The sequence below is a fragment of the Tachysurus fulvidraco genome, chromosome 18 (genome assembly GCF_022655615.1).
Source record: "Tachysurus fulvidraco isolate hzauxx_2018 chromosome 18, HZAU_PFXX_2.0, whole genome shotgun sequence".
Taxonomy (NCBI): domain Eukaryota; kingdom Metazoa; phylum Chordata; class Actinopteri; order Siluriformes; family Bagridae; genus Tachysurus; species Tachysurus fulvidraco.
In genome coordinates, this window is record NC_062535.1 from 2,120,198 (window position 1) to 2,136,913 (window position 16,716).

The 16,716-nt window shown below is 38.7% G+C and overlaps 2 protein-coding genes across 8 annotated transcripts; both read left to right on the forward strand.

Annotated features, from left to right (window-relative positions):
- The first annotated feature begins 287 nt into the window (after positions 1 to 287).
- Positions 288 to 2,838, forward strand: LOC113661919 (interferon-induced protein 44-like). 2 transcript variants are annotated; one of them, XM_047802880.1, is made up of 6 exons: positions 288 to 516; positions 894 to 1,092; positions 1,230 to 1,376; positions 1,584 to 1,743; positions 1,963 to 2,063; positions 2,292 to 2,565. In XM_047802880.1, the coding sequence occupies exons 1-6, from the start codon at positions 455 to 457 to the stop codon at positions 2,328 to 2,330; spliced, it is 708 nt and encodes a 235-aa protein (XP_047658836.1). In that variant the 5' UTR covers positions 288 to 454; the 3' UTR covers positions 2,331 to 2,565. The 2 variants fall into 2 exon arrangements, with proteins under 2 accessions (XP_047658836.1, XP_047658835.1); XM_047802879.1 differs by lacking the exon at positions 2,292 to 2,565 and adding an exon at positions 2,596 to 2,838 and having other exon boundaries at positions 306 to 516.
- A 4,095-nt stretch (positions 2,839 to 6,933) lies between these two features.
- Positions 6,934 to 13,597, forward strand: LOC113661917 (interferon-induced protein 44-like). 6 transcript variants are annotated; one of them, XM_047802860.1, is made up of 8 exons: positions 6,934 to 7,015; positions 8,865 to 8,898; positions 9,315 to 9,513; positions 9,647 to 9,793; positions 9,938 to 10,100; positions 10,246 to 10,346; positions 12,875 to 12,917; positions 13,074 to 13,597. In XM_047802860.1, the coding sequence occupies exons 1-8, from the start codon at positions 6,967 to 6,969 to the stop codon at positions 13,085 to 13,087; spliced, it is 750 nt and encodes a 249-aa protein (XP_047658816.1). In that variant the 5' UTR covers positions 6,934 to 6,966; the 3' UTR covers positions 13,088 to 13,597. The 6 variants fall into 6 exon arrangements, with proteins under 6 accessions (XP_047658816.1, XP_047658815.1, XP_047658818.1 ...); XM_047802859.1 differs by lacking the exon at positions 12,875 to 12,917; XM_047802862.1 differs by lacking the exon at positions 12,875 to 12,917 and having other exon boundaries at positions 9,486 to 9,513.
- The last annotated feature ends 3,119 nt before the right edge of the window (positions 13,598 to 16,716 follow it).

Sequence of the window (16,716 nt, forward strand, 5' to 3'; positions counted from 1 at the left end):
TTACTGCTGCACTATTCTAACATGATTGTTTTATACAATAGTTATAATTCCCATCAGCACCAACATCCGTCTGAGATTTCACACCGTACTCAGTTTACATTAATATGTGAATTGATCACATTCTGCATCATTTAATAAACTTCTTTAATTTAGTAAGCAATTAACTTGTATTCAAATAAATCATGTTTTGTTGAGAAACATAATATTTTAATGTTAACTGATTTTTTTTCTTTAATCTTACTGACCACTTATTCCTTTTTTTAGTAAAACTGGAATCACAAAACATTATATTAAAATTTATGTTTTGTGTTTTAAATTCACTACAAATGAATATTTCATTGTGACTGATTGAAGTGATTGAGACAGAAAAATCACATTAGGTTTACTGCAGAAACAGAAGACTGTAGACATTCTGTATACTGAACACATACGTTCGACTGCACTGTTTGTGTTAATGCTGAATTTGTTTGTCTGTCCTTCAGAATTGGATCATCCATGGAGGAAAATGCCTTGGGGGTAAGTTTCTTTAATTTTAGAGAAGAAAATCTCATTGCCTTGAGTGAGAAATTACTATTTTCCATCTTTAATGTTCCCAGGGTGTTAATTTTACCCCAAAACTGTAATTAATATGTATCCTCACTTCTGAACAGAACCTGTTACGACATACATTTGCTCTGAAACCTAAAGGATTGATTTTCTTTATTTGATTCAGTTTATTAAACAATGTAGACAGATGAATAAGAAATAAACACAATAATTTGGGCTATGTAATGAATGAACAGCCTCTGTAGTTCATATTACACTTTACATTAGTACAGAAACTTATCTGCATGCTCAGTGTCATGCTTTATATCATTTATTTAATTTAGTTTGTTACTTTCTGATTTTAATAGAGAAAAGGACAAAATTGAACGTAAACTGAGGACATTCAGGCTCAAGGGAACAAGTGCTCGGTTCATCAGGATTCTGGTTGTTGGTGAAGTCGGAGCAGGAAAGTCCAGTTTTATAAACTCAGTCAATAATGTTTTCCAAGGACGAATCACCTCTGGGGCTCTTGTTGACATGACAGGAAGTACCAGTTTCACAAAGAATGTAAGAATTTTCTAAAGTTTAAATACTACTTCAGGTACAATTAGATTTTTAATGAGATACCAGCAGCAAAAAAAAAAACAGACAACAGGAAATTAAAGGAACACAAAGTAAATGATACATCTGAATTTGTTTTACAGTACAAAACTCATTATATTAAAGCAGAGGATGGCTCCAATTTGCCTTTTGTCTTTAATGATATCATGGGACTTGAGGACAGAGAGTCTGGTGCAAGTGCACAAGACATCATCAGAGCCATAGACGGTTTACTTGAGGAAGGACACAATGTAAGTAAAGAGTAGCATATTAACATGTGAATTATATCTATATCTTTATCTATCTATCTATCTATCTATCTATCTATCTATCTATCTATCTATCTATCTATCTATCTATCTATCTATCTATCTATCTATCTATCTATATATGTATGTATGTATGTATGTATGTATGTATGTATGTATGTATGTATATTCTTCCCTGTTCACATTCAGTTTGATGCACATGTGAGGGACGTTAACTACAGAAGCAACCCCAGTGTCGAGGAACAAACCACATGCCTGGTCAACATTGTTGCTGCAGACAAAATATCAATGATGAAGGATGGGGTCATTGATAAGCTGAAAAAAATCCGTCAGGCCGCTACTGAACTGAGTAAGAATGATTATTACAGATGATAGTCTTCTCTGTGTTAGGAGAAAATCTCAGGGAAGAAATACAGACCTTTAACACAGTAATAGTAATAATGCTCCATCAGTTAAAAGCAAGTTAAATCTACCTTTAATTAACTTTTACATTACTGACTAATTAGTTTGTATAGAATGTTGTTCATACTGTAGGGACTGTTTGTAAATTATTTTTCATATCATCCAGATATGCCTCAAGTAATCATCATGACAAGACCAGATTTAGCATGTCCACTGGTTCAACAGGACTTAAGGAAGATCTACACCAGCAAGAAGATCAAGGAGAAGGTAATCATTTGGTTATACGGGTGGTGCAAAGTGTATACACATCTTCTTCTTTTTTTTAAATAATTTAAAATACATACTTTAACACTTTCAACAGTTTTCTGAATTCTTCACCATCTAAAAAAGCTAAAAACAACTAAGTATTAACCTGCCTGAGAAGAACTAACACAATTACAGACAATTACAGTCCTTAGGGACACGTGTCCTTACCATCTTTGTTTATGTGAATAGTCTAGTCTTCACCCCTTCATATGTGGTCTGGGAAGCTAATGTCCTGTAATAAAACCTGGATTTAATTTCCTGCTCAGAACTGCACACATCTGACATCTGACACTTCAGTAAACTCCACCATGCATGCAGGTCCATAGTTTAATCTCAGGTCTGATTCCTCAGTATTAGTGCCTCCCTAAGTGCACATACCTCAACTATGACTATGTCCATGTCTGGCATAATTAGTGAAAAACTGAACGTCTATCTTACTCTGTTCACTCTTACATTATCAATCTTACCTCTACCTGTATTTGAATTTTTACAGATAGAAGTGTGCAGTAATGCAGTGGGGATTCCTAAGAATCACATTTTCCCTGTGAAGAACTACCATGAGGAGATAGACACAGATGATGACATGGATCTCCTGATTCTCAAGGCACTTGATCAGATTGTGCACATCGCTGCTGACTGGTTGGAGGAAAAATCATCTAAATGTGGTGAACAAACTGAGTAGGGACTCGGATCACAAAGCCTCTGTGTATAAATGTAACCCAAAGTGATTTACACGGCATTTAAAAAACATAGTAGGAGACATGATTAATGCTGATTGGAGAAGAGAAACAAGTGTGTGTTGCTAAAATAAGTGTAACACTGTTTTCTGTATTTATGGAGCACATTAGATTATTTTACTGTAGTTACATATAAAATGTAAGCAAGGAATTCTATGTAAATGTTAATTAAATATTAATTAATCATTAATAAAAAATAAAGTTCTTACCCAAAGAACAAAACCCTTTCTAAGTTGTTTAAAGAGGTCTGTTTTTTACTGCATTTATGGGCTGCAATAGAAGTTTTAAGGAAACTGACATCTTTATTCACCACATATGAGTTGTGTGAAATTCAGATAAATAAGCATTAAGGTTTGTATCTGTCCTTGTTTTGCCTTGTGTTTTGTACATTGTTGTCATTATTTACACAATTTAACAGATTTCTAATGTTTAATATTTTTTGTGCCACAAAACACATCTTCAATTAAACATCTACATAATTATAAACTTCTATATTATATAAATTAAGTGTGTGTGTGTGTGTGTGTGTGTGTGTGTGTGTGTGTGTGTGTGTGTGTGTGTGTGTGTGTGTGTGTGCGCGTGCATGCATGCGTGTGTGTGTGTGTGTGTGTGTGTGTGTGTGTGTGTGTGTGTGTGTGTGTGTGTGTGTGTGTGTGTGTGTGTGTGTGTGTCATACAGGGTATTCACCTAAAAGTACTAAACTGTGGTTGTATTTATCTATCTAGTTTTCATACACATTTAAAGTGACAGACAAGATGAAGAGACCCATATGCAGGACGATGCAGGATGAGTCAGGTTAAGGGGATTTACTAACAGTCTTTGCAAACACAGGACAAGAGCAGGATGAGCAATCAATACAATCCAAGAAGACCGAGTTCTGGATAGTATGAAATAAAAGAGTTCACAAACAATGATCCAAACATGGGCAATAATCCACACAGGACGTAATAATCTACACATGTGAAAAAGTGCATAATACAATATTCACCAAACTGGAGAGCATGTAGTGTTCGAGTCTAAATGATAATCCACAACTCTGTTATTTTTTTTTTAAAGATGAATGAGACCAAAATAAAACCTTTTAGTTTAAATGATAAGCGATATTTCTGAAGAAAGGAAAGTACTGATTTCAAGCATAAGAAAGTCATACCTTCTGTGAAACATAGTGGTGGTTGTATCATGCCTTTCCTCTGTATTACTGCAACTGGTCCAGGACAACTTGCCATCATTCATTGTTCAATGAATTCAGAATAATACCAGTGAACTCAATTAAAATGGCAGGACACCTGTCCATGATCTGAATCTCAAGAGAAAATGGGTCACACACACCAAGAAAACGACAATTTGGGCCATCTCAAAAATTACTCAAGTTGGGAGCATGAAATTTCCAAAAACTTGGTTTGCTGAAGCATTGAGAATTCCTTTCACTGGAGCTAACGCGCCAAGACCATTCCATGAAAATCAACCCCATACCATATGCTGCCCTCCAACACACTTTAGATTTAGCACAATGCAATCAGGCAAGTAGAATTTTCCTGGCAACAACCACCAACCCGATTGCCAGACAGAGAAGCGTGAGTCCAGTCCAGTAGCAGAGTGCTTAAAACCACTGCATGCGTTGCTTTTTATTGCACATGGTGATGTAAGGCTTGGATGCAGCTTGGATAGAGCTGACCCTGTTCTGTGATATTACCTGGCCTACCACTTTGTGGCTGAGTTGCTGTTGTTTCCCAATTGCTACAATTCACAGTTGTTACAATACCACTAACAGTTGACACAAATGGACTTATTGAGAGGTGGCAACCTATCACAGGACCATCCTTTAATTTTTTGATATCCCATTCTTTCACAAATGTTTGAAGAAGCAGTTTGCATGCCTAGGTGTTTCATTTTATACACCTGTGGCAATGACAGTCATTGGAACACCTGAATTCAATAATTTGGAGGGATGTCCCAAAATGTTCGGTAATATAGTGTATGTAATGCTCGATCATTTTTCTCAATTATTAAATGAAGAAGTATAATATTTTTGGCTAATTTGTTTGATTGCATTTACTTTGTTTACTTTTAGGACTTGTGTTAAAATCTGATCATAATTTGGGTCATATTTATGCAGAATAGACATTTCTAAAGGGTTCACAAACTTTTAAGCAGCACTATATATATACAGTAGTATTATAGCAGCAATTACATGAGGTATTGTAATGTATTGTGCAAAACAGCAAGGGACTGTAATGTGAAAGAAAACATGTGCAAAGAACAAAAACAGTGTGTAAAACATTATGTAAACAGTTTCATATGGTGGTGCTGTAGACACGGATGCATAATAGAAGAGTGTGTATTTGGTGTAAGTAAGTGCAGTCCACACAGTTGGGATGTGTGTGTGTGTGTGTGTGTGTGTGTGTGTGTGTGTGTGTGTGTGTGTGTGTGTGTGTGTGTGTGTGTGTGTGTGTGTGTGTGTGTGTTAGAAAAAGAGGGAGGCAAAGACAGCACATTAGTAATTCATTTAAAATCTGTCTTACCGCCCTCTAACTGTTGAGCTTGTCTCATAGCCAGAGGGTGAGTGCCAGAGCGGCGTTCCTGATTGGTTCCCCGCTGTCGTCATGAATTCAGCTGCCCCGCCTTGCTGCGTCTGGTGCTGAAGCTTTTTGGCGCGCTGACAGCGGCGCTGTCCGTGGTGCTGAACCGCCGACTTTTCTCTCCGTCTTTAGCTTTTCGGGGGTGAGGAGCGGTATTTTGGCTGCGTCACAATATACAGTGTCGCTTAAAAGTTTATATACTCATAAAAGTAAGAATGAGTCTGGACACGCAAGGGTTATACGGTGGAATTGAAACACTTGCCAAAATAGTGTTGGAGGTTTTGTGCATTTATATGTGTTGCCTGTTGTCCAGTATTCACTGATTTCACATTCTATAGCAACTGATTATTAAATTCTATATTACAATAATAAACTATCTGAGGTGTTACAAATCTCTACATTAATATAATACAAGTAGTAAAGAAACTGCACAACTGATGTAAAGAGTAAATCATTTCATGTAAAGATTAAATTCATGTTTAAAAGTTTAACAGAGCAAAGATAATGTCAACACATGTGTAAGTCATGTTACAGTTTATGTACCTGTAGGTACTACTGCAAGCCACAACCCAGGTTCACATCAACACACATGTTCTAATATGTTATTAACTAGAATAGTCACAAAACCCACACTGGAGTTCAACTGAATTTGTAATGAATGTGTAGAATTGTTCTTATGGTGATGTTTATAGAAGTGACAGTGCGTTCTAAGGATTTAATCACTTCAGTCTGGTGTGACTGAAATATCATAATAGTGTTAATAATAGTAACTTAATTAATAATAACTTAATAATTTCACCAAACATCTACTGATTTTTTTTTGAACAGCATGTGAGTTTATTTTCACTTTCCATTTCCCAGAAATGCCTCCATTTGAAAGAATCTAGAATGAGAATAGCCCAGGAGGAGGAGGAGGAGGAGGAGCCCCCAAATGATGCTATATAACTGGCACTGCTGAAAGCTGCATTAGATCTGTGCAGCCATAAACCGTGAGTATTTGTGGGTTCTTGTGTTAATGTTATCTGATCTTTACATGAACATTTTGATCTTTAATTATGTCAATTATGCTTTAAGAATTTTCTTGGATGTTGAACAGAAGTTAATTAAATATGGACATGTGTGTATGTGTTTGTATCTATCATGATTTTGCAACTGGGAAACAAATAAAGTGATATTCACTCATTAGAATTTATACTACTTACCATTTATACTATTAGAAAATGTAACACTTATGAACTTATGGTTAGATTCTAACTGCATTTCATTGGCTTTAGACAACGGAAATAAACTGAAGAGTCACTTTCTTGCTTCTGCCTCTCCATGCTTTTTTCTGAAGCAGGTCTTTTTGTTTCAAATTACATTTTCAGTCCAATAATGAATTCTATAAAAACGGGAGCTCTCAGATTTACAATTAAAGTAAAGATTTATACCTGTATAGAACAAGCAAATATAAAACATACACTGTTCTTCTGTTTATTTTTTTAAATAAACCAGTATTTTAAGTTGAATCATTCAATCATGATTTTTCAACAGAAATAATTGGATAAAATGGGAGCAACTCCATCAGCTCCGCCTCCACCTCCACCTCCCAAACCTGGTAAGACAAATGTAAAAATTCTTTTCAGACATTCGTACAGAATTTGTGATTGTGATCAGTGTTTCTTGGCATAATTGGAGCCAGTGTGATTCACAGTGACTAAGTAGGAACAATATTCAGAATGGGAAACATGTTCCTTGAGTTTTACAGACGTAATAAGAAGGTAATACAGAATCTGTTCTCAGAACTCAGATGTAACTAGATGTACAATGTGTTCACGGTTTCTATATTCTGTAGTTTTTAATACAATGTTTTCAGGTTTTTTCAGTGTCTACAGGAGTAGGTCTCAGTTAGATGTGATTCTGGCCCATTTCATTGTGCAATACTGCAATACGAGTCCAGCAGCAGTCTGACTGTAATGAGAAGTCGGCGGGATCAGTTTGCAGAAACTAAACACAGTTTAATAAAGTCCACAGCAAAACAAATCCAAACCGACAGGCAAACAGAGAGGACAAAAACAAGCAGAAAGTTCGGTAACAAGAATAACTAGCAATCAAAACAGACAAGGGCTAATGGCTCGTACACACCGGGACGATTGTCGAGTTTTTTAACGGTCACACCCATGTGGATTTCACTGGCGATGAGCCGAGTGATGCTGCAAATTCACTCCCTGTGACAATTCGCTGTCGTGTTTGTTATAAAGCTCTTTGTTTTCAGAAAGCAATGAAACTAACAGCTCTACATTAATCTTGCCTCGATGCATCTTCGTCATGGTATCAAAGTGTGCTCAACAAGACCGTTTTGTGTTTGAGCGCCACCAAGTCGTGTTTTACTGTAACTTCAGCAACTCCAGACACGTGAACAAAAGCTCCAATCTCATTAATCGGCCAGTTTCTACACGTCGGTGTGCGCGCTCACGTTGGTGCCCATTGTTTAGTCACTAGGCGTTAAACGTCTGCTGTAATCGTCCCTGTGTGAGCGAGCCTTAAGACTGAACAGCGACATTAATCCAAAAACACAGAATAACAGGTCACAGTGTGAAAAAACTGTAGAAATAAAAGCACAACTCGGTATGCAACAATCTGGACGATACGTCGCGGCTTTATGCTCTTTATGGTGGTGTAACCGGAAGTCGAAACTGAAAGTAACCTCACGACACCGGAGGTTAGTGTTCCGGTGGGGAGCTGACGAGGGGGTTATCAGACTGACAAACTGAAATAAAACTTACTGAATTATTCATTCATTCATTCATTCATTCATTCATTCATTCATTCATTCATTCATTCATTTTCTACCGCTTATCCGAACTACCTCGGGTCACGGGGAGCCTGTGCCTATGTCAGGCGGCATCGGGCATCAAGGCAGGATACACCCTGGACGGAGTGCCAACCCATCACAGGGCACACACACACTCTCATTACTTACTGAATTACTGCTGCACTGTTCTAACATGATTGTTTTATACAATAGTTATAATTCCCATTAGCACCAACATCCATCTGAGATTTCACACTGTACTCAGTTTACATTAATATGTGAGTTGATCACATTCTGCATCATTTAATAAACCTCTTTAATTTAGTAAGCAATTAACTTGTAATCATATAATCATGTTTTTTTGAGAAACATAATATTTTTATGTAAACTGTTTTTTTCCTTCAATCTTAATGACCACTTATTCCTTTTTTTAGTAAACCTGTAATCACAAAACGTTACATTAAAATTCATGTTTTGTGTTTTAAACTCACTACAAATGAATATTTCATTGTGACTGATTGAAGTGATTGAGACAGAAAAATCACATTAGGTTTACTGCCGAACCAGAAGACTGTAGACATTCTGAACACTGAACACATACTTTTGGCTGCACTGTTTGTGTTAATGCTGAATTTGGTTGTCTGTTCCTCAGAATTTGATCAACCATGGAGAAAAATGCCTTGGGGGTAAGTTTCTTTAATTTTATAGAAGAAAATCTCATTGCCTTGAGCGAGAAATGACTGTTTTCCTTCTTTAATGTTCCCATAGTGTTAATTCTACCCCAAAACTGTAATTAATATGTATCCTCACTTCTGAACAGAACCTGTTACAACATACATTTGCTCTGAAACCTAAAGGATTGATTTTCTTTATTTGATTCAGTTTATTAAACAATGTTTCTTATTTTTTTATTTCTTTCTTTATCCTGTAGACAGATGAATAAGAAATTATTAGCTTTACTCTGCTTGGGTTATGTAATGAGTGAACAGCCTCTGTAGTTCATATTACACTTTACATTAGTACAGAAACTTCTCTGCATGCTCAGTGTCATGCTTTATATCATTTATTTAAGGGAAAGTTTGTGACTTTCTGATTTTAATAGAGAAAAGGACAAAATTGAACATAAACTGAGGACATTCAGGCTCAAGAGAACAAGTGCTCACTTTGTCAGGATTCTGGTTGTTGGTGAAGTCGGAGCAGGAAAGTCCAGTTTTATAAACTCAGTCAATAATGCATTCCAAAAACGAATCACCTCTGGGGCTCTTGTTGACAGGACTGGAGGTACCAGTTTCACAAAGAACGTAAGCATTTTCTAAAGTTTAAATTCTACTTCAGGTTCAATTAAATTTTTAATGAGATACCAGCAGCAAAAAAACAGATAATAGAAAAATAAAGGAACACAAAGTAAATGATACATCTGAATTTGCCTTACAGTACAAAACTCATTATATTGAAGCAGAAGATGGCTCCAATTTGCCTTTTGTCTTTAATGATATAATGGGATTTGAGGACAAATTATCTGGTGCAAATGCAGATGACATCATCAAAGCCATAGATGGGTTACTTCATGAAGGACACAATGTAAGTAAAGTGTTCATGCAAACAGTTTCATATTAATGTGTGAATTCTATCTATCTATCTATCTATCTATCTATCTATCTATCTATCTATCTATCTATCTATCTATCTATCTATCTCGATATATTCTTCCCTGTTCACATTCAGTTTGAGGATACATGTATGACAGACGCTGACTACAGAAGCAACCCAAGTGTCGAGCATCAAACCGCATGCCTGGTCAACATTGTTGCTGCAGACAAAATATCAATTATGAAGAATGGGGTCATTGATAAGCTGAAAAAAATTCGTCAGTCTGCTACCAAACGGAGTAAGAATGATTACTACATGTTCCATCAAGTAAAAGCAAGTTAAATCTACCTTTAATCAACTTTTACAATACTGACTAATTAGTTTGTATAGAATGTTGTTCATACTGTAGGGATTGTTTGTAAATGATTTATCATATCATCCAGATATACCTCAAGTAATCATCATGACAAGATCAGATTTAGCATGTCCACTGGTTAAACAGGACTTAAGGAAGATCTACACCAGCAAGAAGATCAAGGAGAAGGTAATCATCAGAATCAGAATCAGAATCAGCTTTATTGCCAGCTATGTTTACACATGCGAGGAATTTGTTTTAGTGACATAATCTCCACAGTGTAACAGGATGTCATATGCAGTATGGAAGAGATTGAATGTACACATTTACAGATGTGAAATGTGCAGTTTAAATAAACATATGAAATATACATATGCAAATAAGTATACAATATATACAATTTGTATGTACACATGTGCAATTGTGAAATGTGCAGTTGAAGAGTAAGCAGTACAGACAATATGTATGCATGTATGTACAGAGTGCAAGTATGAAATGTGCAATTGAGGTATACATAGTGCAAATATTATGTGTTGTGTGTTCCATGGTGTTAATTGTTCATCAGATGGATTGCTTGAGGGAAGAAACTGTTCCTATGTCTGGTCGTTCTGGAGCTCAGGGCTCTGTAGCGCCGACCAGATGGCAACAGTTCAAAGAGTGAGTGTGCTGGATGTGAGGGGTCCAGAGTGCTCTTTTGCTCACTCTGGAGGAGTACAGGTCTTGGAGAGTGGGGAGAGTTGTGCCAATGATTCGCTCAGCAGTCCGGACTACCGTCTGTAGTCTTCTGAGATTGAATTTGGTGGCTGAGCTGAACCAAACAGTTACTGAGGTGCAGAGGATGGATTCGATCATGGCAGTGTAAAACTGTTTCAGCAGATCCTGTGGCAGGTTGAACTTCTTCAGCTGACGAAGGAAGTACAACCTCTGCTGAGCCTTTTTCACAATGGAGTCAATGTGAATGTCCCACTTCGGGTCCTGGGAGATTGTGGTTCCCAGGAATCTGAGTTACTCCACTGCTGTGACAATGCTGTCCATGATGGTGAGTGGGGGAAGAGCAGGGGGGTTTCTCCTGAAGTCCACTATCAACTCCGCTGTCTTGAGCGTGTTCAGCTCCAGGTTGTTACGGCTGCACCAGACAGCCAGCCGCTCAACCTCCAGTCTGTAAGCAGACTCGTCACCGTCCCGGATGAGGCCGATCTGTGTGGTGTCATCTGCAAACTTCAGGATCTTGACAGATGGGTCATTACAGGTGCAGTCATTCGTGTACAGGGAGAAGAGTAGTGGGGAGAGAACACAGCCCTGGGGGGCGCCAGTGCTGACGGTGCGGGTGCTAGATTTGAGTTTACCCAGTCGCACTAGCTGCTGCCTGTCTGTCAGAAAGCTGGTGATCCACTGACAGACAGAGGAGGGCATGGAGAGCTGGGTTAATTTGGGTTGTAGGAGTGATGGGATGATGGTGTTAAAGGCAGAGCTGAAGTCCACAAACAGGATCCTTACATAAGTCCCTGGTCTGTCTAGATGCTGCAGAACATAATGCAGTCCCATATTGACTGCATCATTCACAGACCTGTTTGATCTGTAGGCAAACTGCAGGGGGTTCAGTAAGGATCCTTCAGATAAGCCAGGACCAGTCTTTCAAATGATTTCATGACCACAGATGTTAGAGCCACAGGTCTGTAGTCATTAAGTCCGGTGATTTTGGGTTTCTTTGGGACGGGGATGATGGTGGAGCTTTTTAAGCATGAGGGTACTTCACACAGCTCCGGTGACGTGTTGAAAATGGGGGCCAGCTGATCAGCACAGGCTTTCAGACAGGCTGGTGAAACGCTGTCTGGGCCTGGAGCCTTTCTTCTCTTGGTCTTCCTGAAGACCTGACACACATCATCTTCACTGAACTGGATTGAAGGTGTGACTGATTCGGGGGTTACAGAAGGTGAGAATTGGGCTTTTTCAAACCTACAGTAGAACTCATTCAGGTCATCTGCCAGTTGTTGATTCACCACAGTGCTGGGGGGTGGTGTCGTGTAGTTGGTGATGGCTTTCAGACCTTTCCACACTGAAGCTGAGTCATTGGAGGAAAACTGAATCCGTAATTTTTCGGAATAATTCCTCTTTGCCACTCTGATCTCCTTTTCCAGTGTGTATTTGGCCTGTTTGTACAAGACTCTATCCCCAGTTCTGTGAGCATCCACTTTGGCCTGACGGAGCTGCTGAGTTTCGCAGTGAACCATGGCTTGTTATTGTTGTAGGTTAAGTGAGTTCTGGTAGGAATACACAAATCCTCACAAAAACTGATGTATGATGTTACAGTCTCTGTGAGCTCGTCCAGGTCGGAGGCAGCAGCTTCAAAAACAGTCCAATCCGTGAGATCGAAACAGGCTTGTAGATCCTGCTCTGCTTCCTTAGTCCATCTTCTTACAGTCCTTAATACAGGTTTAGCTGTTTTTAGCTTCTGCCTGTAGGTCGGTATCAGATGAACTCCACCTTTCACTGATGTAAAAACACGTCCCGCCGCCATGCGATTTCCCCGTTGATTCCTGAATATCTTGTATTTTTTTAATAATTACACACTGACAGTAATTACAGACAATTACCGTCCTTAGGGACACGTGTCCTTACCATCTTTGTACATGTGAATAGTCTAGTCTTCACATCTTCATATGTGGTCTGAAAAGCTAACATCCTGTAATAAAACCTGGATTCAATTTCATGCTCAGAACTGCACACATCTGACGTCTGACAGCAAACTCCACCATGCATGTAAGTCCATAGTTTAATATCAGGTCTGATTCCTCAGAATTAGTTTCTATGACTATGTCCATGTCTGGCATAATTAGTGAGAAACTGAACATCTATCTTACTCTGTTCACTCTTACATTATCAATCTTACCTCTACCTGTGTTTGAATTTTTACAGATGGAAGTGTGTAGTAATACGCTGGGGATTCCTATGAATTACATTTTCCCTGTGAAGAACTACCATGAGGAGATAGACACAGATGATGACATGGATCTTCTGATTCTCAAGGCACTTGATCAGATTGTGCAAAATGCTGCTGACTTGTTGAAGGAAAAATCACCTAAATGTGGTGAAGAAACTGAGTAGGGACTCGGATCACAAAGCCTCTGTGTATAAATGTAACCCAAAGTGATTTACACAACATTTAAAATACAGAGTAGGATACATGATTAATGCTGATTGGAGAAGAGAAACAAATATGTACTGTATTGCTAAAATTACCAGAACATCTGACATGGAGAAGAGAAACAAGTGTGTGTTTCTAAAATAAGTGTAACATTGTTTTCTGTATTTATGGAGCACATTAGATTATTTTACTTTAGTTACAGTTACTGATTAAATAAACCCTAAAATGTAAGTGAGGAATTCTATGTAAATGTTAATCTTATTAATAAAAAATAAAGCTTACCTAAAGAACAAAACCCTTTCTAAGTTGTTTACTGAGGTCTGTATTTTACTGCATTTATGTGCTTCAATAGAAGTTTTAAGGAAACTGACACGGTTATTCACCACATATGAGTTGTGCACCAACACTAATATGAAACAGTTAACCAGCCATAATGTCATGATTTTAAACAGAGATCTAAAATTAAAGAACAGACTGATATCAGATGTGTGGATTCTATCATCAGAGGGTTTAGCAAATTATTAACAAACAGGTCAATATAAATAAATAAATTCTCTGATCATTTACATTTCAGGTTTTTTTGCATATGTCACATCCACAACACTGGAATTGGAGAAAGTTTTGTTGTGAAGTTAAGACTATTACCAGAACATCTGACATTTACATTTACATTTACAGCATTTGGCAGACGCCCTTATCCAGAGCGACGTACATAAGTGCTTAAATCTCAACACTGAATACATTAATGCTGGTTCACTAGGTTACATACTTAAGATACCATGAGTTTAAAACATTTGTTCAAAGTTACAATGAAAAAGTGTCAAAGTTTTTTTTTTTTTTTTTTTTTTTTTTTAAATGCAAAGGATAAGGAAAGAAGTGCTAGTTGAAGTGCTTCCTGAATAAGTAGGTCTTCAACTGCCGCTTGAAAATAGCCAGTGACTCGGCTGTCCGGACCTCTATGGGAAGTTCATTCCACCACCTTGGTGCCAGTACAGAGAAGAGTCTTGTAGTATACTTGCCTCTTACCCTGAGAGATGGTGGAACCAGTCGAGCAGTGCTGGTAGATCGGAGGTTACGGGGTGCAGTGCGAGGAATGATGAGGGCTTTGAGGTAAGAGGGAGCTGGTCCATTTTTGGCTTTGTAGGCCAGCATCAGTGTTTTGAACCGGATGCGTGCAGCTACCGGAAGCCAGTGGAGGGATCGCAGCAGCGGGGTGGTATGCGAGAACTTTGGCAGGTTGAAAACAAGCCGGGCAGCTGCATTTTGGATCATTTGCAGAGGACGGATTGCGTTCATAGGTAGACCTGCCAGCAGTGCATTGCAGTAATCCAGTCTAGAAATGACAAGAGACTGAACAAGTACCTGGGCAGCCTGTGTGGACAAAAATGGCCGAATCCTTCTAATGTTGTAGAGAAGAAACCGACATGAGCGAATCACATTTGCAACATGAGAGGAAAAGGACAGTTGATTGTCCATGGTTACCCCAAGGTTGCGAGCTGTGGCTGAAGGGGAGATCAGATCGTTGTGCAAGGATATAGCAAGATCGTGACATGGGGATGAATCACCTGGGATGAACAACAGTTCAGTTTTGCTAGGATTGAGCTTTAACTGATGAGCAGTCATCCATGATGAAATTTCTGCCAGACATGCTGAGATCCGGTCAGAAGCTGTGGCATCTGAGGGTGGGAAAGATAAGATAAGTTGTGTATCATCAGCATAGCAGTGGTAAGAGAACCCATGTGAGGAAATAACTTCACCAAGAGAGTGAGTATACAAGGAGAAAAGAAGAGGACCAAGTACTGAGCCCTGTGGGATGCCAGTGGAGAGTCTGCGTGGAGCAGACGTCACTCCCCTCCATGTTACTTGATATGAGCGTCCTTCCAGGTAGGAGGCAAACCATTCCCAAGCTGATCCGCAAATCCCAAGACTCTTGAGGGAGGATAAGAGAGTCTTGTGGTTGACCGTATCAAACGCTGCTGAAAGGTCAAGGAGGATAAGGACGGATGATAGTTTGGCTGATCTAGCAGTATGTAGCTTCTCAGAGACATCCAAAAGGGCTGTCTCTGTAGAGTGAGCTGCTTTAAAGCCAGACTGTTTGGGATCTTGGAGGTTGTTCTGTGAGAGATAGACAGACAGTTGATTATAAACAATGCATTCAAGAATTTTTGAAAGAAATGAGAGAAGTGATACCGGTCTGTAGTTACTGATGTCTGATGGATCCAGAGCAAGTTTCTTTAGGATAGGAATAACCCTTGCTCTCTTGAAAGTATTTGGTACCTGACCAGATGCTATGGATCTATTGACGATAGTGGAAATGAAGGGCAAGAGGTCTTGTGAGATGGTCTGGAGCATAGTGGTAGGGAGTGGATCCAATGGGCAGGTGGTAGGATTGCAGGACTGGATGAGTTGTAAAATCTCTTCTGCTGCCACAGTTGAAAAATGTGACAACGAAGGTGTAGGGGAATGCATACTCTGAGATGTAAGTGCAGTCGGGGCTGAAGTGAAGGTCCGGCAGATTTCCTCAATCTTCTCCTGGTAGAAAGAAGCAAAGTCTTCTGCAGTCAGGGAGGATGAAGAAGGTGGAGTCAGGGGGTTGAACAGAGAATAGATGATGTTGTGGAATTTCCGAGGGTCATGTGAGGAAGCTTCAAGCTTTTTCTTGTAGAAGGAAGTCTTGGCAGAAGTCACATCTGAGGAGAACTTGACAAGAAGTGTTCTGTAAAAATCAAGATCTGCATCAAGTTATGATTTCTTCCACTTTCTCTCTGATGATCTTAGCGCTCTTCGATTGTTGCGCAGCACATCTGAAAGCCAAGAAGCAGAACAAGAAGTTTTCTTGGGTTTAGTGAACATAGGGCAGAGGAAGTCCATAGTTGAGGAAAGAGATGAGAGGAAAGTATCTGTGGCTGAGTCTAAGGGTAGTGAGGAAAAAGACTTAGCATCAGGAAGGGAAGAAAGAGTCATGTCAGTCTCAGTCATGCAGACAGATCAGTTCAGTCACTGGATAATCAGATTTGAAAATCAGATAAATAAGCATTAAGGTTTGTATCTGTCTTTGGTTTACCTTGTGTTTTGTACATTGTTGTCATTATTTACACAATTTAACAGATTTCTAATGTTTAATATCCTTTTCACTCCACAAAACACAACATCTAAAAACACAGATGTAATATTAGACATGTCTGATTTAAACATGTACATGATTATAAATGTCTATATTATATAAATTAAGCCTGTGTTTGTGTCTGTGTGTGTGTGTGTGTGTGTGTGTGTGTGTGTGTGTGTGTGTGTGTGTGTGTGTGTGTGTGTGTGTGTGTGTGTGTGTGTGTGTGTGTGTGTGTATGTGTGTGTTTGTGTGTGTGTGTGTCATACACAGACAAAATCCACACAGGACGTAATTTCAGTCAGGACCAC

Coding starts and splice junctions, on each gene's coding strand:
- LOC113661917 (XM_047802859.1), top strand. CDS start 6,967: ATGGGAGCAACTCCATCAGCTCCGCCTCCACCTCCACCTCCCAAACCT. Junction 9,794..9,937: donor TACTTCATGAAGGACACAAT/GTAAGTAAAGTG, acceptor GTTCACATTCAG/TTTGAGGATACATGTATGAC. Junction 10,101..10,245: donor TCAGTCTGCTACCAAACGGA/GTAAGAATGATT, acceptor CATATCATCCAG/ATATACCTCAAGTAATCATC.
- LOC113661919 (XM_047802879.1), top strand. CDS start 455: ATGCTGAATTTGTTTGTCTGTCCTTCAGAATTGGATCATCCATGGAGG. Junction 1,744..1,962: donor TCAGGCCGCTACTGAACTGA/GTAAGAATGATT, acceptor CATATCATCCAG/ATATGCCTCAAGTAATCATC. Junction 2,064..2,595: donor GCAAGAAGATCAAGGAGAAG/GTAATCATTTGG, acceptor GAATTTTTACAG/ATAGAAGTGTGCAGTAATGC.